Raw genomic sequence first — 25,922 nt, 5'->3', positions numbered from 1 at the left:
TCTTCAATGTTGACATATACATTATCGCCTGCTTTGTCATTTGCTGGCTTGGGTAAAGCTATCATGTTTTGAACAACTTGTTGTTTCCCTTTATTTGTAGATTATCTAGATTCGTTCATACTGTTTGCTCCAACTGCTTGATTCATCTCCATCTAGTGTATGGATGAAGTACTAGAGGAAGGTCGAGATGCTGAGCTTGACTTGTGTTTCTTCTTTGGATGTTCTTCCGCATTATCTTCCTTTTGTCTAGAGTCCCTCAAATGAGCTGATTGAGTAGCACGGGCATGTTGACTTTTACTTTCCACTTCCTCATCAGATCACTTGGATGCCTTTATCTTGCAATATATGGGTTTGTGCTTCTACCCATCGCTTGGTGTAAATCAGTACTGGCCTCATGAGTTCTTTCAAATCTGTAACCTCAATGTCAACCCAACTAACCTTCACTTGTTTGTCCTTCTCTTTCTCATAGACTAGCAAGAGGTGTCTTCCACTATCCTGTGCTTGATTAGCAACATCGAAGACCTTAGTTGCTCTGACAATCTCAATCGGCAGTCTTGAACACATCTTACTTCTAATCTCCAAATCATCTAGTGCATTCATGAAATGATCCTCTAAGTGTAACCAATGCCCATGTTTCTTCCCACTTGTCCTCTGGATGTTGCCGTAGGGATCAAAGTTGTTTCTCAAAATGTACGGTTGAAGGTGGAAAATCATCAATTCTTCATCTATTTTCTCTGCCGCCTACAAAGATGGGCAAACTTCCAAATATTTTCCCAATCAACGAGGAAAATGAATCTTTGTTTTCATCTTGTTCTTTTGTACTTTGGTGTATGCTACCAACTATTTCACCAACTCAAGTAGTATCAATTTGTTTGTGGGATATCTTGGTAGCATAAGAGGTGGGCACGAGCATCCCTAAACTCTTATATAAGTAAACTTGGGAAGCATAATGAACCATGCACCGAACTTCTCCACGAACTCCTGCGCTTCTAGGTATAGTCTCTGATGAATGCCACCTTGCAATGTCCTTGTTATGTGAATAGTGAAAGCATCATTTGCTCTCCTGCAGTGTGTCTGATTGAGATAATGCAACTGTGTATATGAATCACATGCTCTCAATTGTCCTAATCTAGTACCAATCGGTGCTCTGTATGTTAATCCTACATTTTGATAAGCCCAAGCAAGTATATGATATACAAACTCATGTAGAATGGCTTTGTTCGCTCAAGCATCCTGAATTGCAAATCAATGTTGTTGCTGATGATTCTTTCCCAAATGATCCTTTCTTTTCCTAGTGATACAATATCCATGAAGTAGAGCATCCAAACCTCAAAGTGGAAGGCCTACGGGATCCTGAAGACTCGACTAAGGAGTGCGATTAGATCACCAAATTCCTCCTTGAAGTCGATCCTGTTGTTTGTAATCAGGGCGGCGGATTCCAATTGACTTGGGCAACATTAAAATCCGCCTAAGGGGGCCAGCCCCTTCTCCAACACATAAGGGTTGGGCCCTATACCTCCACGCCTCACCTCCACGCTTCACTAAAATCTACACACCTCATGATAGGGCCTATCCTAACTTCGCATTAAGCAATTTAGTGAATTAACTAATTAAAAGGTTTTATTACTTTGCAAGGCCGACATACTAAAAGGATTCGCTCCGCATATAAATGAGCATTCAACCCTCATCACAAATCATTAATTCAAGCATTCACTTCATGCCAAATATACAAGTCTGGATAATGCGAACCTCAGGAAGAAAGTCTACATCTGCACATACAGAAATCATATGTCATATCAGCAATCTGAATCTGCCAGTTGAGGTGTTAACTCCATCATTAGAAGAAAGCGAACTTAGTGAAGATAGTGCGAATTCCTTGAGGGTCTGCAAATCTGGGTTAAAGGAGCAGCAAGCCATCAGCAATCAACACACATATGACAGTCAACCAATCTGCCATTCTTTCTGTGACAGCAACTTCTATTTCTACAAGTTCTTGAGATAAGTATTGTAATGATTACATAACCATAATCCATAATCAGATCCGAGGATCTTTTCTGGCTGGGTTTTTCCTCCTAGGAGGTTTTCCCAAGGTAACTGTGTCTTGTCTTTATTTCATTCTTTTCTTCAGTGTTTAAATCTGAAACTATAAATCTCCTTACTAATTAACCTAATTAGTAAACAAATTCTGATTCTCTGATTTTAGTTAATCTAAAAGTGTTAAAATTAACAGATCCTGTGAAATTTGCCTGGCTGGTTGGATCGCGGCCTGCTCTTTAATAGCCAATACTTGCTAACTATCCCCTGACATCTGTCTGGATCATCATCATAAATTGCCCTTGCACTATCAATGCTTTTGCATATCATGTTCTTGAATTGAGGTATGTGAAAAGCCTCACTGATTGCCTCTTCGGAAAGGTAGGCAATCTCTCTTCCATCAGGTGCCACAATCACTCTCCTGTCCGAATCGTAATGCCTAGCACATTCAATGATGAGTTCATTGCACTGCACTGCCAAAGGGAAGCCCGCCGCCTTGACGATGCCACTATCCATCATTGCCTTAGTGCATCCTGTTGGTTTGGTGGTGTAGAGTGAGCCTTGAAACTTCTTCATATCAATTTGGCCTAAGTTGAGATTGCCCACATTGCCCCAATACGATATGATTTTGGACTCCATGATGACGTTCCTTGAATCCTCTTTGATGAGAGCTTGCCTATTACCAGCCATCTTGCACCTTCAAGAGTTGGCTAAGTTAATTTTATGAAACGATGATTGCTTGCAAATGAAATTGATCATCAAAGCTAAGGAACCTAAAATGTATTTCCAATTATTGACTGAACACCATCACCCTATTGAACAAAACCTTTGTACATCAAATAGGTGAGGAATCAAATCAATCATGAGGTACGATTCACACAAAGTGGTGAAACAAACTTTATTTCAGATCTGAAATGTACTTGCAGAATGAACTCATTTACTAGTGTTTCTATATTTTAACCAAATTTATACACCTAAGTGTATACGCACACTAGTTGATCGCTGGTCACATGCAAACCTTTAGTATAAACACACTGGTTTCTTCAAAATTTGTTGATCAGCTGAGCATATGAGATGACTTTAACCTTTGTATGTCACAGTGACAACTTCACCTTCAAATGCACAAAATTGCTTCAAAGAGGAACACTTGATCACATCCTATGAATAATGTTCAGATCAGAACTTGAAATCGTGGCTACTTGAGGTCAAATTCGATGTATGATGATCCACTCCTTACGAAATTGAAGTCAAAAGATGAAAGTCGCTGATTGAATGAGTTCGATGTGGTTAAAGAGTTTCAAATTCACCACCTCCAGATGAAGTCGCTATATATGTAATCAAAATGTCGACTTACTGCTGTAACCCAACACAATCATCTCCTATATAAGAAGATAAATTCGCTGTCAAAGATAAGATCCCTATGAGATTTGAACTTGGACTGAACAAAATACGATTTGTTGATGAAATCAGAATCACTTCTTATGATCTCATTAAAGTCGCTATCTTTGAATCGCTGATATCTCTCAATTTGCTGATGAGAATGAATTTGCTGTGTGTTTGATCAATCAGCCCAAAGTGAAATTGTAATGACAAGAACACAATTGATTTGTGTAAGGGATTAACTCATTGTGCCTGGATAACCCTCCAATCACTGTTAGAATATGAATCGCTGATGTCAGAATGCAATTCGCTGATGAAAATGCAAGCTTGAGGATTTTGTTGATGTCAAATTGCCAATGTCAAAATCGGAATCGCTATCTTGATCTGATCAAAACCGGATCGCTGATGTCTCCAATTGCTGTGTGAAATTCGATCATAGATAATCAGAGGCAAATCGATTACAAATTGATCAAACAAAGTGATCAATTTGGTTCTTATAGGAATCAATAAATCATCACAACTTTGGGCAAATTTCGTTGAATGATCTTGAATTGGGATAGCAAACAACTCAACCACCTCTATTAAATGTCAACTCGCAGATTTTAAATGACACTTCTGGTTTTTTAAAATCACTGGGCATCGTCATTTAATGCCATCTGATTGAAGTTGCCACCCTCATTCATTAAAGCAACTCAAATAGATTATATGAGGTTCAATCAAATGAAATATTCTGCCACCTCTATTCAATATCAAAATCGTGGCATTTGGGAGGTGAAGAGCACGTCCTTACATCTGATCGCCAACTCTTGATTTCAAGGCAACATTCATTAAATGCAGTGCATTCATCATTTGTGAAAGATTTTGAATTTAGTGTTTTGAATTTTCGAGTTTAACACTTTGCAATTATCCTTTCTAAGCAAACACTTTGTATTGAATGCCCTTATAATGATGCCTATGCACGACTTTGGGCTTTGTAATTGAATTTATTAAATGCAATTACACTTGCACCATCAAATGAAACACTCTTACATTCATCGAACTTAATTCATCTACAAAGCAAACCGGTGGTTTGACCAATCCTGGCGGGTTGATATAGAACTTTGTACTCTAATCCACCATCCTCATTAATGACGTGCCTTAGGATTTCAAAATCCTTTGATCTTTTAATTGCAAGCGTGCTGGCCACCCTGATTTTAAGACTTTGATCTCGAATACTTGCATTGGTGTGGTGGGTCTTATTAAATGTCTTTCATCGGTCACTTGAATTCTCCATTGGATTTACAATTTGCATCGATCACATTGCAAGATCCCATTGTGCAAGCTTAGTGTTATTGAATGCTTTGTACGCATTGTGGCTCTTTATTCATTGCATATCGGATCGTAAAACATGTCACCTTCCCTTCCATAACCGATCACATTTCTTGCTTTCTTTCCAACTTTCTCGCAGTTATTGTCAAAGGGTGTTGATGAGAGTGGAAGGGGGGGTGAGAAAATAATGGAAGGCGGGTGCGAAGATAATAGAAGGGGGGTGTGAAAATAATGGTAGGGGGCGCAAGAAAACTGTAACATGGGTGCGAAAAAACTGGAAGGGGGGTGCGAAAAAACTGGAAGCCAAACCACCTCATGCCTTTTTAGCCAAATTTTTGAATTTTCTTATTTTTTGAAATTTTTATTTTGAATTTTTTTGAATTTTTGAATTTTTAATTTTTAAAAGGACACCTTAATTTTATGCTAAGCTATGACACTTAATTCTACGACACCTACAAAGCGAAAGAGGGGCCTCCATTTTCAATGGGGCGATGTGTGATTTGGTCACAAAACGGCAATGTGTGAAAAGGTCACAACAACTAGGAGACTTAAAAAATGCTACACAAGAAAATCAACCTAGTGAGGGTTATAGTAAGCTATTTGATGTGGAACATTCAGGTTTTACTAGTGCTGTTATGGCTGGCAAACTTACAACTTCACAAGTTGTAGGGGCATACTCTCAAACAAGAAGCCCAACTCTAGACAAAAACAAGTTGATTTATTACATCAATTTAAACAAAGTATGTAACACTGCAAGGCCTAAACATAACAGCCCTTCTGGAAACTTTGATGAAGCACTTCCATCAATTCTCCTCGCTCACCCAAAAAACACCAAACTGTTGGAAACTTGAGTTAATGAGTTGTCATTGATATCAACCTATCTTGTGTTGTGAATGAGATGTCGTATTATGTTGTCTTTAATGTCAACCTATCTTGTGTTGTCATTAATGTCATTGTGTGTTGCAAATGGTTCAGAGAAGTATGGTTTAATGTTGTCGAGTTGTCTAGTAATGACAATGAGTAAGTATGAAGTGTTTTCGGAGGGTTGGTGTAGTAGAAGGTTCAATATGCAAAAAAGAGTTTTTAATGTCTCAGTGGAAGAATATTTTGCATTCCTCCAATATGTGGAGATTATGGATTGCGGTCCTAGACATAATGTTTATTATCTGTGTATATTGTACTATCAAGTTTACAAGTCCTCTATTGCTCAGATGGTTGAGTTTTTTGTTGTTGTTTCTGACAATGGAATGTCTGTCAAAACTAGTTTGAAGAATGCTTGGTGGATCTCTAATATGTGGTTTTCTATGCTATGGCTTGGAGGACATGTTTATTTGATTTGTGTAGTGTTCCGATTCAATTTTCTAATGATGGTTCGGTCCAGAAATGAAGTTATGATGTTTTGAGTTCAGTTTTGTCAATTGGTTTGGGTTTCCGCTAACTAAGGTGATGTGTTCTATCTAGAACATGCCTTTTTGGTTCGGACATATATTAGTGGATGAGTTGTGATGTTGATGTTGGTCTCACCATGGTGTGTGTAGATCCACTTTGAGTTGTGTGCATTGGAGAATGGTTTTGAGTTGACTGGTTGGCATGCTACATTGTTTATCTACACTTTTCACTTGGTGCCAACCTAAGAGGATGTGTTAGCATGTGCAGCTCGTTGGAATCAGTTGGAAAGGTAGTGTTATGATGTTTTTGGGTCTTCTCTATCTCCTGGAGTGGACCGCATTTGATGTTATAGGTCCAAGTGATCCAATTTGCGTAATATTGTACATTATGTCTATGGCCAACCTAGTTTAGGGTTTCAGTGAATTATCTTGTATATATAGGAGTGTGGATGTATGAGTTGAGTAATGGGATGGATGTGAATTGATGTGAAGTATATGTGACTGATATGCTGAGAATCACACAAGAAACATTGAGAGGGGGGTGAATCAGTGTTTCAAATGTTTACACAAAATTTCGGAATGACACCAAAAGAAAATCACGTAGAATGGGCCCCACAGAATATTCAGCCCATGACTTGGCATAAAGTCTGATTTGGTATAAAATTTGAAGTAGTAGCTGACAAAGATGACAAGTAGGCACACAGGCTGCTGATGCAGACACACAAGCACCTCAAGTAGGTCAAGCAGCTCAAGCAACTCAAGTATCTCAAGCAGCCAGGCACACAAGGAGCTCAACCAAAATTCATAATCAAGCTCTCAAGAAATATATTAGAATGCACAAAATTTGAATTTTGACCATGCCAATATATTCTTAAGCTCTCAAGAAATTGAATTTATGAAAATTGGTGCTTAGCAAACCTCTCCAAGAAGTGTGGAATGCTTCTAGAGTGTCCGCACTGCATTCAAAAAGTTTACACTGCAAAATCTGGTAGTTCTTTACATACATTTCTCCACCTTCAGAAAAGAGGAGAATATGATCATACTCATAACAGAGGTAACCTTGGCAGCTTAAGGACTTCCTTGAAACAGTATTACAGAAAAGACCCTTTCTCCATTGCTCAGGATGGCTATCCAGAACAATATCAACCTTGCTCCAGCACACATTCTTCTCAAAGTCTTTTCTTCTTCAAAGTGTTGCCTTTGTCATCATCACTGGAAGGCGAGTAGATGCTCTTCACAACCAGATAATCACCTAAAAAACAAACTCCAGCCCAAAGCCCTCCAAATGGATTTTGCCACCAGCCCAAAGACCTCCTTTGAATTGCTTCACAACAACCAAAAAATAAATTGACGTCCTCGTTCAAACATCCAATTCCTTAATTAGGAAATCCACACTAGGCTCTGAAAATGTTCTATTCTAATTTCTACCATACGCTGGTTTGTTGCCGCCACTTCCCACATGATACTTTAACAATTATCTCCTATTCTTCACACAATACAAAACATAAATTTCATCGTACATATGTATGTGATAATTGCATCCTGATTGAGTGTGTAACTTCACATCTTCCCACCTTGATTGAACATGCTGCCAGGGTTGAAGGACAGCCATATTTAATCAAACACCATATGATTTAATAGATCCTGATGAAAGGAGTAGCATATAACTGGTAGTTCAACATCCTTTGCTTCAAATCATGCCTGCAGTAGATTCGAATAATTCAAACTTGAGGTGGTAACAACGATGACAGATGGATGAGAAGAGCTACTGTCGTATAAGTTGGCAGATCTTGTTTAAAGAACTGGCTGGTAATAATAGTTAAGACAGAACTTGATTCCTAGATGAATGTTATGCCCAACAAGGAGCAGGATATCCAGCATACTTTCTGGGGTTGCAAGTTTGCCCTACTTTCTGGGGTTGCAAGTTTGCCCAACAGTTATGGACCCTTATCAGAGATTTCAGAGCACTGTCGACATGTCCATTTCCTGGAGAACTACTATTTTGGTGACACATACAAATGTCTATAGGAAAATGACTTGGATACATTCTTAGACATGCTAATATGGAAGGTAAAGCATAAAGTTAACTTTTTAGGCACTAAAAAAGACTTTGTATAATAGCTTAAATAACAATCCAGTTTGTGCAATGATCCATCTGCTTAGGCAGTATAAGAGCTAAATTAGAAATGTTTACCTATCTTTCTTGGGTAGGAAGCAGAAGGAATGCTCTGTAAAGCATACAATTAATACACTAATAACTTTCATTGGTAAACTCAGATATAAAGAATTATAAAATGATTGAATAACCAGTTATTCTTTCAAATCTCCCCCTGCCACTCTCTCTTTTGCACAAACATACACAACGCAAAACCTTTCTAAGAATACAACCAATTTCTGTCACAGCTAGATCTTGATATAGTATACTAATTCTATTAAAAGCATCAAGAGCATTTCAAAACTAAATGAGATAACCAATTGTCCCTCATGTGGAATACAAAATAATCTTTGGATTTTCAATTTCACTTTTCAGAAAACTTAATCCTTAGTTGCTTTAAAATGTGTAAAAGATCAAAATGGATATACTACCACTACAACTTGGTCTAGTCAAGAGGAAGTATCTTTGAGCCCAGAATTATTAGCTTTCAGTATTGTAAGAATGAGAAGTTGAATTATACTATAATTTTTTGTGTTATCCTTGCTCTATATCTCAATGTTCCTTGTAATCGCTTAGAGAGATTAGTATTAGTAAAGCTTAGGCAAGTCATTAATAAGGCCAATACGAGAGGTTAATCATGTTTCGAGCTTTCTTCCAAGAGATGTTCATATAACATTTGAATGGTGATAAAAGAAATACAATTTCAGTGTAAATCAAGGACACAGAAATTAAATTAAATACCTGAGCAGGAACACTGCCATCAGCAGTTAAACCATAGTAAGGTGATCCAGTCAAAGTTGATGCTGTCCAATATCTGCAAGGAAATTTAAGTCAGACTCTATGACTATACGTGTGCACCAAAGGTCCAAACAAGTCACCCCAGTTTTTACATAATCACATCACCTTTCAGTCAAATTTAAAAAATTTGAAGATAGACCTGGCAATACGATTTCATGATATCCTGCCAAATGGTTTACTTGGAGAATATAAAGAGATAAATTAATCAACACTTCTGAAAGGAAGAAGATGAGGCTGAAGAGTAAACTTCTATCATGGGCAATAAAAAATTATTAACATACCAAGTAGACCTATAAACTGCAGAACAAAGGTAAAAATAGGTTGTACTATTCAGCCAACTATGAGAAAGCACAGCTAAGCTGTCCAAAATTCAATGGGCCAAATAGAAATGAAAAGTATGGACCACTAAAATAAAAAGTACAGTTAAGGGCACTCGGGTGTGCTTATAAACAAACTTCTGTATGCATGTGATATTCAGTACAAAACTTTTTAAAATAAACCATCTAATGGATCAAATAGAAAAATATGACAGCATGAAATCTAGCAGCTATTGAGGGCTGTCAACTGCAAAGTGGGGTAGGCTAAGGAAAATGGGATAGAAAACAAAAAACAATAATGCCTAACAAAGGCTCCAAAACCAAAGGCGCTATGATGGCTACATTTTGATGGACTGGGCCCAAATAGACAACATAGGGACCTCAATATAAGCAGGGAACATAAAGAAGTGCATATAGGTGTTGATTCTGAAAGATGATATTTTGGTTTTGGTGTGTGAAGAATCTTTTGCCTTAAAAACTCAAGAGTACCAACCAAAGAGGACTTCTTCCATATCTTAGGCAACAAAGTACAATATGAGATACAAAGCAGCAGTAATAATGCACATTCGACCTAGGATGAAAAATATCCTATCTACTGTCCTTCCTTTTTATTTTCACAGCATAAAGTAAACAAAGGGGTTAAAGAATGCAATTCTTTTATTCCCCCATCTTGAAATCCCAGGTGAACACACAATGAATGCAAATTTAGAACTTCAGAAACCCAGGTTGAATTCAACATCACCAACTGAAATAATCTGTAATGCCCCCGTTTGGGATATCAAGAAATTACTTCTGATAAGACAGTTTAAGATCCACTAAAACTTGAACCAACTACTATTATACATTCAGTCTACTTCATAATGGTTTACATTAATATATATATATATATATATATATATATATATATATATATATATATATATATTGGAATTAATAATAATGCTATGCTTCTGATTTGAGTACAGAAATAGTTTGACACAACGAAATAAACTTTAAGCGCTGCTTCAGAATATGTCTATATGTCTCTGTGATGAGTATCTTGGAGGCTATGCCTCAAAGAGATAGCTGTATCTGACTTAGTCCTTATGCTTCTGCTATAATTGGAGCTGTGTCTGATTATTCCACCTTGTGCTTATGCGTCTTTACCTTGTAATGGGTGGGCAGATCCCTCCTCCTTACTTGGCTGTCAAAGGCTCAGCTGAGCACTTCACATCAGGTTCAATAATAATATATAATCTTCACACTCTCCCTTCCTCCATACTTCTTTCTTTTTATGTCCTTATATTAATAGAAGGGACATAGCCTTTGCAATTAGATATCTCTTTTCAAGAAGACATGTGTTTTCAATGTCTTAATTGCTGCTTGATGTCTATTGTTTATAATTAATATTTAATCACTGCTTTACTTGATGATTTATACAGTTGCTGATAGTAATATATTATCACCGATTGCCTCGTATAACAGGCAAACATTCTTAACAAATAAAAAATCACTGCATTTAAAATCTTATCATGACCGCCACTTGCCACTTATTAATCTAGTGATTGCCACTTATTATAATCTTAATCACTGTTCTTTATATTCAAATCATTGTATTCAAAATCTTATCGCTGCTTCAATACTTATTGCCGTGCATTCATTGGATGATCGCTGCTCTCTTTATTGTCTGCTGTTAACAAAAGTTGTCTTTTACTAATCGTTATTCTTCAGACTTATTGACATACCCATTCATAAGTATGTCTTTAAGAAGATTGAATATCCTTCTTTAATTGTTGCACATTAAATAGTCATAATTTGCTGCCTTTGTTTACTTACAAATTGCTTACCACATGCTACGATCTCTATACGGAACTTTTGTCTCGTATGAATACGTTTAGGACAGTTCGTTATTTCTGTTCATTCCTTCGAAGCTGCCTGCATATCTGATCCATCACTTGTAGTATCAAATTCATGATTATTCAATACTTTGCTTATTCTTGATTGCCACCTTTTGATATATAGTCCCCATTTTCATTCTTTGTCTTAATCATTGTTTGTCTTTAAACAAAGTGCTGCCATTTGTACATCATAGAGTCGACCTTCAACAAATGATTTGTTTGTTTAATAGCATACCAACATCAAGTTCTTCTATGAATTCGCACTTAGTGAACAATCATCATCTTTAAGTTCGTATTGGCTTTGGATACTATTATCATTTATAAAACTAATACAAGGATCTTTCTCACTATCAACAATACTTGACGGAGTCTTGTTTGGGGACATCACATTATCTTAGACTGATCACTGATGTAAATGTGTAACATTCAGACATCTGCTGTATCTGAAACTCAAAGAGCAAATGAATTCTGCACAGAAAAACTGATGCTGCAGCAATTCCAAGATTGTAACAACTAAAAAACTGTCAAGTCCTACTTTTGAACAATCAAACAATGAAATCAAGAATACTTTGATGAAAGCTACTAATTACTAGAAATTTGAAAGACACCCAAAACTGGAGACTAAAATTAGTTACCAAGGAAAATCCAAAATCTTAACTTTTTTTATTCTTAACTGGAAAGAATTTAATAAAAAAAACTGTAACATGATTAGAAAATTGATCAGACATTGCATAGAGAAACTTTACCTCAAGAAGTATGGATGCTGACTTGGGCAAAATCAAGGGCAGCGTAAATTTTGCATTTGCAAAAAAGAGTCTTCATATTTGTGCATGGACATAGTTTGGAGACTCAGTGAGTTGCTGTGTGTTGTGACATTTTCACACATCGCCCCATTGCAAATGGGGACCTATTGTGACCTTTTCACACATCGCCCCATTGCTAACGGGGACCCCCTCTTTTCCTGCTTTCCACGTGTTTAGGTTGGGGTTTTTTGGCAGCTTAGTGGTCAATTTTATGTTTCCTGCGCCCGAGTCTCGGAATTTTGGTCATGCCTAGTGTCGTTTTGAGTTTTAAAGTTATAGGATCAAGCACGTGAAAATTGAGATTTTTTTTGATGATACTAGTTTTGTCTAAGTGTAAACCTTTCGAGCAGTAACATGCTTTTGAACGTCCATGTTGGTGACTTTAAGTGCTAAGGTGTTTTTAGACCTTTTGGAGTTGTTTTTTCGCTCCTAGGAAGTTATTCAGATTGATTTCGCACTTTATCCCGATAAATTTCCCTATGTTACGCTCCAATTTTTTATGAATTTGCCTAAGTCCAGTTGAGTTTTATTGAGTTTTGATCCATATTCTAAGGGTTAAAAGGTCAAAATTCCATACTAGAGGTGCTTTTCCCCTCATATTCCTGACTACCCATGGTTTTCCCCACTCAAAATCCAAACCAGACATGGATTTCCCTTGGAATCCATACTTGCCTCATTTTTCCACCACTATGAATCCATACTAGGATCGATATTCCCCTAGATGCATTAAATTTTGACTAAGTGTTAGGATTTATCCTGACTACCCACGTTTTTCCACAAAGGAGTATGGATAGGATTGCGGATGACATTTGTCTTGATTCCACACCTCGGTCGATTTTCCACCAGGTCTTTTGTGATAGGTTTTGAGGATTTTTGTGCAAACACTCAATCCTGACTCAAGTCGATTTTCCACTGAGAGAGATTTTCAATGTTTTGAGTCCGGATTTTCATCTAGGCTAGGGTCGTTTTTCCACCAGAGGGGTATTTTTGTGTGAATGACGTAATTTTGAATGGAATTTTCATTCCAAACCTAGATCGATTTTCCCTAGACCCCATTTTGCGCACATTTGATGATTTTCAATGGGAGTTTTTATCCCTACTGGGATCGATTTTTCCCTAAGGGGATGTTTTGATGATTTTAAGTGATTTTTGTTAGGATTTTTTAATCCTTACTTAGATCGATTTTCCCCAATTGGCCCATTTTGGATTTAAATTGAAATATTTTAATAAAGTGAGCCCCATTTAATTGTTTTTAATGAAAGGCAACGATTATTTAAAAAATCAAAAAACAATTAATGATTTGCAATAAGCATTTAATGTTTTCAACTTTCTAGAAGCAAAACGGTTTCTACCAAGCAAGTATAAGAACAAGTGTTTTATCCCACATTGCTTGTGTGGCGAGAGTTGATGATGGAAGTGAGTTCAAATAGAGAGAGATCCAACATTATTTTATTATTGAATTTGCCAAGTATATCCATACTTGGGCGATTTTCTCTCTAGTTGGCGATTTTGGAGGAAGTGTGAAAGATCCCTGATGGATCCCCTTGCTGATCTGCTGTAGTTTTTAAATTAATAAACTATATTTTCCTGTGTTTAATTTGATGGTTTTAGAGAATAGACAGAAGTTGCAGAAGGTTTGTTTATTTTTGTGTTTTTGATAGTTTTTCAGCAAGTAATAATTGAAGAACAAGTACATGAAAAGAGTACTGGAAATAAATGTTCATACACAACCAAATCAGAATTGTACCAAGCAGATTTCTGATTATTTAAATCAAATAATTATCCAGATAGTGATTCCAAACAATTCCAGGAAGATTACAATAAGCAATGAGTCCAACCTGGATGAAGAGTGAATACTGTAATCAAGAAGGCAGCTGCAGCAAACATCCAAAGCTCTTACATAGCTCCACGTGGGAAGAGAAATGGCTGCAAAGTACAGCCGTACAGCTGTTAGGTGATGCCAAGCTGGAAACCCCAATCTCCACGCTGAACCCTAACTCTGTTCACTGAATCCTCCAGAAAAGATGTCGTACCAACTCTAAGGCACTGAAAACTGAATGCAAGAACCAAATAACCACTGTGCTGGGGGCTACGTCCCAAACAAGCAAGACCCTGGGGTTTTCGTCCCAGATGCTGAATCGCTCTCCAGAGCAAATTCTCCAAATCAAAGATGAAATGTGTAAAAGATAATAAGAATTAGGTCTCAACTTCCTTATAACACCTTCCCACTTAGCTCGAACCCTAAAAGTGACTCAATGGGGCGTTTAGGGTTAAAATGTTATATTTCTCATTTTAAGTTGCCAAGTGCATAGAAAATGACCTTTTTTCAAATATAAAGAAATCCGTTCACCGAAAGGATCTGAGTCAAAAGAGAAATATTTAGAAAAGTCCAAGACCTTCCCAACGAGTTATTACACCAAGGGATACACATCCAGATGAGGCCAAAAACCCTTATTACTCCAAAATGGCTATAAACATAGCCTTATTTAAATAATTAAACGCTAACTTAGGAAATATTTAAATATATTAAAAATATATCCCAAATAGCTGTAGAAGGCTCAAATGACTCCAAAAGCTTGAAACGGAACCTACCACTTGTCTGTGACTGAAGTCGGAAATCATGGATCAACTGGCAGTCTCATCCCTAAAATCTAGGGATGCTCCTAGAAACTAGGAAACACACCCAAATCTCCTGAAACTGAAACCATCTAAAAGGTCATGAATAACCTCACAACTGGCAACTGTCACGACCTCCTAAAATTTAGGGATACCCCCTAAAATCTAGGAACTACTCCAAACTGGCTCCGAACTGCCTGTACAGCCAAAATCCAATCACTATATGCACTGAATGAGTCCCAATCAACCTCTGCTAGCGTACGAGACTCCAATGATAGGCCAACTCCTCCGCCTCTAATGTCCACTCTAGAAAAGGGACATGACAAAGTGATCAAGTGAAGTGATTGATTGAAGACTATTCTTGCTGCCATTTTTTCCTCATTGCCATTTATTTTTTCCAGCTTGGCAACTTTTGGTGGCTGCCATTGATAACTTTATACCACGACTTTTGGAGAGGTATCGCTATTTTTGGTAAGGTAGCGATTTTGCCAAGGAGGGTGATTTTTGTGTTTGGGGATTTCTACCTCCAACTTAGGCGATTTCCGTCGATGCCGCCATCCTTGCTTGCTGTTCTCAGACTTGATTTGGCATGTTGGAGTCTACTTTAAAGACATCTTCAGACTTGTGTGTTTGGCGCCATAGTTGGAGAAATTTCGATTTTGGTTTTGCAAGAGTTTAGTGCCATATTTTGGTGGATTCCCTTCATTTTTGGTGGCTGCCATTGTTCCTACTCGCTGTGATCATTGCAGATCTAAGTCTTGAAATCGCCCAAACTTGGCGAGTCCGAGTCCGAGTCACCCCCAACGAGTCCAGCAAACTCGGACTCGGACTCGACCGAGTCTGGGGTCCAAACTCGCCTGGACTCGGCCAGACTCGCCAAACTTTGCCAGACTCGGCTAGACTCGGCCAGACTTGGCCAAACATAGACTAGGGTCCAAAATCTCTAAAAATCTCTAAATTTCTTGAGTTTTTCCCTTTCTTGAGTCCAGTCGAGTCTGAAGCTGAGTCTGACTCCGAGTCCCGAGTCTGAGTCTGAGCCGAGTCCAAGTCCCGTTTCTTTGGTCTTGACGCCATTGTTACAGCTGATGCAACCTCCATTGTTGGCTGATCATCAATTTGCAGACTTATACTTTATTGCCCAGCCAACCACAACTTCAACGATTTACACTTGGAGGCATTTTGGGGATCATTTTCAGTCAATCCTCAAACCATTTGAGAGTTGTCACAGGTCTGCAAATTCGTTTTGGCTGCTTGTCCTCGGAAAACTTATCTTATACCAGCCATACCTATGTTCTCGAGTTTGATTGCTTTCGCCATCATTATTGATTTTTATCAAATTTGTGCATATTTTGAATGATTGCAACATGGCTAATTTGTATAGTTGCAGGTTGTCTTCAAGTTTGTTGGCAGCCATTGTTGACTTCGGAAGGTGTCCTCAGACATAATTTTGTGTGAAAACACATCCTTACACATCTTTCCTTGGTCACTCTTGATCCGGTATACTCCTTTGCACTTTAATTTGCACAAAATTTCTAAGTATAAGGAGGTGTTGATTTCATGAGGGTTTCATACCCTAACCTTGTCACATTTTGTATTTAAATCGTTGAAATCTACCTAGAGTGTGGATTATTTTCCTAATTTTCATTCCCTAATTAGTCTAAATCATAGAGAGGTCAGGAATTTTATTAAGAATATTTATATTTTCCTAAGTTCTAACTTCAAGCTTCGTACAGGTGCGATGTCGAAGTCCAGACTTAAGGAGAGCAGAGAACAACAGAAGATACTTGAGACTAGATTCTATGTGGAATCCAGGATGTCATCCAGATGGAGGGAGATTACGGACACAAACATGCATTTCCTGAACCTGAACCAGATGCGACAGCGGATGTTTGGAGTTGGAAGCCAGATTCTTTCCCCAGCGCACGTGAACATTATGAAAAGTTGTATTTTTCAAGCCGCTGGATTTCCACAGTCCATAAAGTGCAGTGAGCTTATCCTAGAGCATGCACGATGTTATGATCATCGCTACCGAATGATCAAGACTCCTAAGGGCGTCGTCATTGCCTACCTTGTTGAGGATACGATTGCTGGAGTGTTTGAAATTCCACGTGGAGCAGACATGAGGGATGTAACTAAAGATGAATATGAAGATCGATATAAGAAGAAGATGGATGCATGTAAGAATATGGTGAATAAGGAGTGGATGATTGAGCCTAGGCCTCATCATTCCAAGGCTCCCAAGACACTCATGTGCACAGATTTAAAAGAGGAATGTAGTGATTTAGTATTCCTGCTTAACCGAGTGATGGGGATGTCGCAGGGTGCAATATACGATGGATGGATGTTCTATTTCATCCAGGATTGTCTTAGAGGGACGTTGATAAATTGGTCTAGAATCATAAGTGACAATCTGGACTTTCAGCTGAGGAATGTAGAGCGGTCCAAGTCATTTTCCATGACTTCCTATTTGGTGTACCTGCTTGCACGGTTTGTTATATACAAAGGATTGATATGCAGTGGTGAAGTCGGGAATGGGCAAGGACAATTCAGCAGTTATGAGTGCTATCCACGGCTGAACATGTTTAGAATTGAAGATTATAAGAGAGTGAATGATGTATTCACAATGTACATCATGTGGATGTTGCAAGGCGGAATCCACAGGAGGTTGTCCAAGGAGGCAACGGAGCTAATAGAGAAATATGGATCGTGGTATATACAGTTTCCCACTTTCACGTACCTTAGGATTCATGGGTTTCAATCCGAACCCTTCAGACTTCCTAGGTATCCTTCCGACAGAATGATCTTGTTGGAAATGGTGAGACAGCTTCTAGAGTTTGATTCCATTCAGAAAGAGAAGCACGGGACAGGCATGACATTCCCTATTTCAGTTGGGAAGACGTTGGAGGTTTGTCAGTCTGCCTTAGCCACTAGCACTGCGAGTGAGGAGCTTGCATTCTATCAATTTGCAACCTTCAAGAAAAGAGAAAGATTTGATCCAGGCAAGAAAGTTGGAAGGATCGAGGGAGAAAAGTTCATCCACAAGGCAGACATAGAAGATTATTGGGCCAACTTGATGGACGAGCAGGCAATGAAGAGACGAATGTGGTCCAGGATGTCAGTGGATTTCATGAGGAAGTGTGGACTTTTCCTCATTCCTGATCAGGTGTTAGATGACAGAGATCTTACGCATACACAGTATGAAAATGAAATGAAAAAGGCGATCTTATTGCCTAATTGGTCAGAGTCAAAAGAGATAGATTTGAAGATATTGATGAGAGAGGTCTTGAGTTTCTCTCGTGCATGGGTGGATATTCAGATGAATAAGTTAGTTAATATGGGTGTTTCCTTCACTTATGAAAAGATGAAGCCGGAAGATTCCGCTTCCGAGGATGATCAGAGGACTATCAGTGATGTCAGGATTCACACGAATGAGGAGAGTCAAGCTCCCAAGAGAAGGAAGAACACACCAGGTGAAGTCAAGGCCAGAGGGAAGCAGATTGAGGAGGTCAAGAAGAAGAAACAAAAGACTATCATTCCTTTGCCTACCATTCCTTCACCACCTCTCAGTGTCTCATCAATCAAGGAAGTTGAAATGACAGAACAGAACAAGGAGACCCAGAAATGTTCCAACACAGTGATACTACCAGAGAATATTTAGGATTTACATGCCACAGCGACATCTGCTCCACCAAATGAGAATGATGATCAGTCGGGATCCCCTACTGTCCTTTTGGAAGTTAGTTTGGGAAATGAGGTATATGATTTGACCAGGAGAAATCTTGATGATGATGATGATGTTATCTCGGCATTGAGTGGGGGCTTGATCGAGATATGTGTATCGATGATGGTATGGAGATGACCGCTATTCTTGATTGGCTGATGAAAAGTATGGAAAAGAGTAAGAAAATGATAGAGGTACAGCCTATTGATAACATTGATGACTACTTAGCTAGGGGCAATAAGGAGAAAGAACCTAAGAGAGCTGAGATCTTGTCGCACATAGCTAGAGATGAGACAAGAATACGGATTGCGCAGGTGACTGTTCCTATGAGAGGTGTGACGGCGAACATTGCTACTCCTATGGATTTCCAGATTACTTCAGTTGCCCTCGGCCGTACTATAAGAGAGCAAGAATTTCAAGAGGTTGGTGATAACCTTAGGGCGATCAGTGCAAGATTGGATAGAGAGATTGAAGAGAAGGAGAAGTACAGAGAAGAGAATATCAAACTTAGAGAGTACATTGCAAGGATAAGGCATGAGAATCCCACCCTTATTTCCCCTATTGCAGTTGATCATGGATTACATTCACACTACGAGGCAGCGAGAGATACACTCTCGGAGGTGGAGAAATGGATTGAAAGTGCAAGAAAACAAGCGGATGATTTCCTTACTCAATTTGTCCAGGCATATGATAGGACAACACGGCTCATGTTTAGAATCCAGTATTTGGAGGCAGTTTGGGAAGAATTTTGGCCTATCCAGGAGAGGACTATTCCACGCCTCAGAGCTTTGAAGAAGATTCTCAAGTCCACGTTGATCAGGGAGATTATTGTGCACAGTGGAGATAGAAACGATTTCCATGGCTGGTATTGTTCATTGGCCATGAAGAAATCAACTTATGAGAATGCCCAGCTGAGTTGTACAGAGATGGAAGGATCAATTCAGGATATTCAGTTGAAGATCCTTGCCTCAATTGAGGAGTTATTGGTTGTTGATGTTAGTGATGCTAGTGGTTTACACTTAGTTGAATTAAGAGACAAAATGAAACTTATGTATTTTTGTCAGCTGGACTCTTTGAAGAAGAGTCAGATGGATGATTTGGTCTCTTTGTTGATTCATGTTCATAGTTTGCAGAATCTCATGCCAGATTGGGAGAACACTTTGGACGCTTGCTCGGATGCATTGGACGTGATTGATTTACAGCAAGATACCTTACCTAGCATTTCCATGGAGTTAGATTTTGTATTGGCTAGATTCTTGGAGTATGCTAGGAGAGAGAGAGAGATGCGGAGAGGAATCTTCGAGAAGATTCCCTATTTGATGACTAGGTATCTTTTTATTGGGCCATATGTTGGTAACACCATTTTTTATGTAAACCCTAATTAGGGCAATTCTAGGGTTTTGTTGGCATGATCTTGGCCCTTGATTTAGTTTTAATCTTGGCCATCCATTTTGTATGAGATATATACCTCATTGTCTCTCATTTGTAAGAGAGAGTTTTTGTAGAATTGTTGGTATATGCTACATCTATTTGAATCTAAATCATTGTTCAATTTGTTGGTGATTTTGCTCTTCAAATGTTGTTTTGCATCCATGGTTCTCAATTCCTCCAAGTTAGATTAGAATTTTACATTAGAATTTGTTTTCATGTTTGTTAGATTGAGTGGAAGATTTGTTGAGTATATTTGTGTGGAATCCTTAATCCATACCACTAGCCTCTTGCCGTTGGTAAGTGTGCCTTGTGTGGTCAACTAAAAATTTGAGTAAGCTTAACTTCAATTATTATGCATCCCTTGACAAGCGTCAACTTGGATGGTGTCAATGTTTGATGGTAATAGTTTGAAAATCCATAAGTATACCTTAGATGATTGCACTAAGTTTGTGTCAATACCTGTTTGTGAGACCTTGCTTGGTTTGATTCCACTAAATTTGTTCATCATTTCCTACATTCCTAGCCTTAGAATAGATTTCCTTAACCCTATTCCTTTTGCCCATTTTTTTAGTAAGAATTAAGTCCGGAGCTACATTGCTAAATCCTAAGTTGTCAGCACACCTATTCCGCATATTTCATGATCAAAGAAGATAATTTGAGCATTTGTGTAGGTCCCCAAGTGAGCACAGCAAATCACATAGACCATTGAGTTACCCACTCGTCAAGACCTGACATGTAGAAACCTTGGAATCATTTTAGTTGATCTTACCCTTAGCATCTGAGGTGATTTTGTTCAAGAGAGGATAAATTACCTTGGTATTTTATTCTGAAATGTTATGTGCATAAAACACACATCAACAGGACCCCCACTTTTTTGCTTTCTAGGGTAGTTGTCTTATAGCCTAGTTGTTGGTTGTTGTCGAGTCTTTGCTATTAACCTTGTGTTTGTAGTTGCTCAGGAGCTTATCAAGTCTCCCTCTTAAGGATGAAATGAGGTTCAACACTCCCTTTGCCCAGCCAAGGCATAATTCTTTCCACTTCTCCCAGCGCTGTCAATGGGTGCCCAAACCCGATCACACACATTTCCATTTCTCACCATTGCCATCACCATTTCACCGTTCCATTTCCTTCCATTTCCACCTCCCCTACCACTCTTCACTTCCATTTACCATACCTTCTAGCTCACGTACCTTCCTATCCTCCATCCACCTTTCATACCCCATCCCTTAACCTCCTTCACATTCCTACTTACCACTACCCTTCCATTTCCTACAAGATATCCAAAACTTCATTCAGTATCCCCATATGCCTCATCCTAACCTCCCTACCCACCTTCCTAACCTCATCTTCTAACCTCATTACCCACACTCCCCTATTACCCTAATCCCTACCCCTATCCTATCCTAACGCCCCTCATAACCCCTTCTACGTCCCACATCATCCTATCCTATATTCCCCAACACCCACACCTTATAACCTAACCCACTCCTTGTATCATAAACCCCCCTTTTTTCTTCCCTAAATCCCATCCCATCCTAACCTATCCTTTCACCTCTTGTGACCTTTTCACACATCACCCCATTGCTAATGGGGACCCCCTCTTTGTCGGCTTTCCGTGTTGTTAGGTTAGGGTTTTGGTTGCTTAGCGGGCAATTTTGCTTTTCCCGTGCCCGAGTCTCGAGTTTTGATCATGCCTAGTGCCATCTAGGGTTTTTGAAGTTATAGGATCAAGTTGCAAAAGTTGATATTTTAATGATCCTAAGTTTTTTGTCTAAGTGTAGACCTATTGAGCGTTAACGTGTTTTTAAACACGCCCATCAGTGATTTTAAAGTGCCAAGGTATTCACAGACCTTTTGGAGTTGTTTTCTCACTCCTAAGGTATTATTTAAATTGATTTCGCACTTTATTCTAATATTTTCCTAGCGTTTTGCTCATATTTTTGGAAAATTAGCCTAAGTCGAATTTAAATTTGAAGTTGTTGAGTGATTTTGAGTGGTTAAAATGATAAAATCCTAAGGGAAATCCATATTCCAAGAGTAAAAGGGTCAAATTCCATGCTAGAGGTACTTTTCCCCTCACATTCCAGACTACCCAACCCATTCCCCCACTCAAAATCCATACTACACATGGGTTTCCCCTGAAATCGATACTGGCTACTATTTTCCCCCACTGTTTATCCATACCCAATCGATTTTCCCTTGGGAGTGCTAAAATTTGGCTAAATGTCAGGATTTATCCAAACTAACATCGATTTTCCACCAGGAGTGCAAATTGGAGTGCGAACTGGAGTGTGGACAAGGTTAAGGATGATTCTATGCCTGAGTCGATTTTCCACCAGGATTTTTGTGACAACTTAGTGCGGATTTTTGTCTGGATTTCCATCCAGATAGAGGTTGATTTTCCCCTGAGCGCATTTTTGTAAGGATTTTTGTCCGGATTTTCATCCAGACAGAGATTAATTTTCCACTGGGAATATTTTGAAGAGTTTTGAGTCTGGATATTCATCCAGATTGAGGTCGAAATTCCACCAGGGAGGTTTTTTCCAAGTTAAGTGAGTTTGGAGTGTGGATTTTCCAATCCAGACTGCCATCGAATTTCCCCTGGGAATGATTTTTTGCAAGTAGAGTGTATTTTTGTCTGGATTTTTGTCCAAGCTCATATCAATTTTCCTCTGGGAGGTTTTTGTGTGCAATTTTGATGAAGTTATGCATGGATTTTTATCCAAGCTAGGGTCGATTTTCCCTTATGGGGCTAATTTTGACATTTTAATAATTTTTGAAGGGATTTTTCAATCCCAACCCAAGTCAATTTTCCCCTGGAAGCTTATTTTGACTTAAATTGCAATATTTTAATAAATGAGCCCCATTTAATTGCTTTTAAACAATGATTAACGATTATTTAAAATTTAAAAGCAAAATTTAAATAACTTGCAATAATCATTTAATATTTTAACCTTCTAGAAGCAAGTTAGGTTTTCACCAAGCAAGTATATATACAAGTGTTTTATCCTACATTGCTTGTGTGGTGAAAGTGAGAGGTGAAAGAAAGTATAAGAGAAGAGCCTTAGCATCATTTTATTATTATTTCTGCCAGGTGTCTCCATGAAAGCAATTTTTCTCCAAGTTGGGCGAATTTTAGCAAGTGATTGAAGTGAAGTGTTGGGTTGAGGATTCTTTCCTCCTTTATTTTTTCCAATTTGTTGATCTATTCCCCTTTGCTACCATTAAAGACCAGTTTCAGAATTTTGATTTTTGCTAAGTTTTGGCGATTTTTCCAAATTTGGCATTTTTTGGTGAAAGTTGGCAATTTTATGTTTGGAGACTTGGGCGATATTTTCCTCCATTATTTGCTTGATGTCCAGACTTCCATTGTTGCAAATCAAGGCTGCCATTAATAACATTTTTCAGAATTTGACATTGGCGCCATAGCTGGAAAAATTCGATTTTGCTAAGGAAGGCATTTTTTTGTGTTTGGGGTATCCAATCCCAACTTGGGCGATTTTCCAGATTGCTGCCATCCTTGCCACTGCAGATCCAAGCTGCCATTGACAACATTTTTCAGAATTCCATTTTGGTTCCATAGTTGGGAAAATTTCGATTTTAGTTTGGGAGTGATTTGGTGCCACATTTTGGTGATTTTCATGTATGCTTGGTGGCTGCCATCATTTCCAGCCTGCTGATTCGCTTCAGATCTGAGGTTTGCTTCAGATTTTGACCTCCATTAATGGCTACCATTAATTTTCAGACTTAAGTTTTTATTGCCCAGCCAATTCCAACTTAGGAAATTTGCATTTAAAGATATTTTGTGGAATTTTCTGTGCATTTTCAGAACCATCTTATCGCTGTTGCAGGTCTGGAAACTCCATTGTTAGGCAGTTGTCTTCAGAAATTTTCATTTCCAGCCACCTAACCATTATGGCGATTTTGCTTGGAGCTGATTCCTTAGCCATTTTTCATCATTTTCAGGGATTTTTAACTACTTTGCAAGGTGCTGGTAAGTCTGAAGTATTCAATTTTCAGACTTGTCCTCAGAAATTAAATTTTTACCAGCCATACTTACATTCCTGATTATGATTATTTTCATCATTAGAACTGATTTTTATCGAGTCTATGCACATTTTTTAAGATTGCAACATGTTTTAAAAGTCTGATTTTTAGGTTGTCTTCAGGAAAGTTTGACCTCCATTGTTGACTGTGGACGGTGTCTTCAGAGTTCAGACATACATTGTGTGAAAACACAATCTTTCACACCTTTCCTTAGTCATCATTTATCTGGTATACTCATTTGCATTTTACCTTGCATATTTTCTAAGCATAAGGAGGTATTCATGAATTTTATGGAGGGTTTCCATGCCTTAGTGTTCTCACACTTTGAACTTAATTGCTAAAATTTACCATGTGTATGGACTATTTTCCGAACTCCATGCTCTAAATTAGCTAAATCTTTAGAAAGTCAGGAATTTTATTAAGAACATTATTTATTTTCCTAAGTCTAACTTCGAGCTTCGTACAGGTGCGATGTCAAAGTCTGGATATAAGGAAAGGAAAGAACTATTGAAGATGTTGGAGACTGGATTTTATCCAGAGCTAAGGATTTCATCCAGATGGAAGGAGATCACTGATACAAACATGCATTTCCTAGACTTCAACCAAATGTAGCGTCGGATGTTCGGAGTCGGAGATCAAGTTCCTTCCCCAGCCTATGCGAACATTATGAAGAGTGGCATTTTCCATGTCGTTGGATTCCCATAGTCCATACAGTGCAGTGAGCTTATCCTGGAGTGTGCACGATGTTACGATCCGCTCACAAGAATGATTAAGACTCCTAAGGGCATTGTCATCGCCTACCTTGCTAAGGATGCTATTGCAGAGCTATTCGGAATTCCACGCGGAATAGACATGATGGATGTGACCGAGGAGGATTGTGCAGAAAGATACACGAAGAAAATGGGTGTATGCAAGAATTTAATTAACAAAGAGTGGATGATTGAGCCTAGGTCTCATCATTCCAAGGCTCCCAAGACACTTATGTGCATAGATTTTAAAGAGGAATATAGTGATTTGATATTCCTACTCAACAGAGTGATGGGGATGCCGCAGGGAGCAATATTTGATGGATGGATGTTCTACCTCATCCAGGATTGTCTTAGAGGCACACTAATAAATTGGTCAAAGATTATAAGTGACAATCTGGATTTTCAGCTGAGGAATGTAGAGTGGTCCAAGTCATTCGCCATGAATTCCTACCTGGTGTACCTGTTTACACGATTTGTTTCATATAGAGGATTAATATGCAAAGGTGAAGTCAGGAATGGGCAAGGACAGTTCAAGAGTCATGAATGCTACCCCCAGCTGAGCATGTATAGAATTGAAGACTATAAGAGAGTGAATGATGCATTCACTATGTACATCACACGGATGCTACAAGGCGAAATCCACAAAAGATTGTCCAAGGAGGCAACAGAGTTGATAGAAAAATATGGATCGTGGTATATACAGTTCCCCACTTTCACATACCTCAGGATTCATGGGTTTCAATCTCAACCCTACAGACTTCCTAGGTATCCAGCCGACAAAATGATATTGTTGGAAGTGGTAAGACAGCTTCTAGAGTTCGATGTTATCTAGAGAGAGAAGCACAAGACAGGAATGGCATTCCCTATTTCAGTTGGGAAGACATCAGAGGTTTGCCAGTCCGCCATAGCCGCTACCACTGCGAGTGAGGAGCTTGCATTCTACCGATTTGCTACATATAAGAAGAGAGAAAGATTTGATCCAGACAAGGTGGTCGGAAGGATCAGAGGAGAGAAGTTCACTCACAAGATTGACATAGAAGATTATTGGGCTAACCTGATGGATGAGCAAGCAATGAAAAGAAGAATGTGGTCCAGAATGTCAGTGGATTTCATGAGGAAGTGTGGACTTTTCCTCATTCCTGATCAAGTATTAGATGATAGAGATCATACACACCCACAGTATGAGAGCGAAATGAACGTCCGTAATCCTATTGCCAAATTGGTCAGAGTCAGAAGAGATTGACCTGAATATATTGATGAGAGAGGTCTGGAATTTCTCCCGCATATGGGTAGACATA

The 25,922-nt window shown here is 38.6% G+C and overlaps 1 protein-coding gene across 4 annotated transcripts in view; it reads right to left on the bottom strand.

Moving 5' to 3' along the window:
- The window catches only part of LOC131050157 (uncharacterized), a 197,481-nt gene that overhangs the window by 135,377 nt on the left and 36,182 nt on the right, over positions 1-25,922 (bottom strand). For all 4 annotated transcript variants that reach the window (XM_057984331.2, XM_057984335.2, XM_057984334.2 and 1 more), the window contains exon 3: positions 9,007-9,079. In XM_057984331.2, the coding sequence (XP_057840314.2) occupies positions 9,007-9,079 (73 nt within the window). The remainder of the gene's footprint in view (positions 1-9,006; positions 9,080-25,922) is intronic.

The sequence above is a fragment of the Cryptomeria japonica genome, chromosome 3 (genome assembly GCF_030272615.1).
Source record: "Cryptomeria japonica chromosome 3, Sugi_1.0, whole genome shotgun sequence".
In the NCBI taxonomy this organism is placed as follows: domain Eukaryota; kingdom Viridiplantae; phylum Streptophyta; class Pinopsida; order Cupressales; family Cupressaceae; genus Cryptomeria; species Cryptomeria japonica.
The sequence above is the reverse complement of the archived record's forward strand: the minus strand, read 5'-3'. Positions and strand labels throughout refer to the sequence as shown.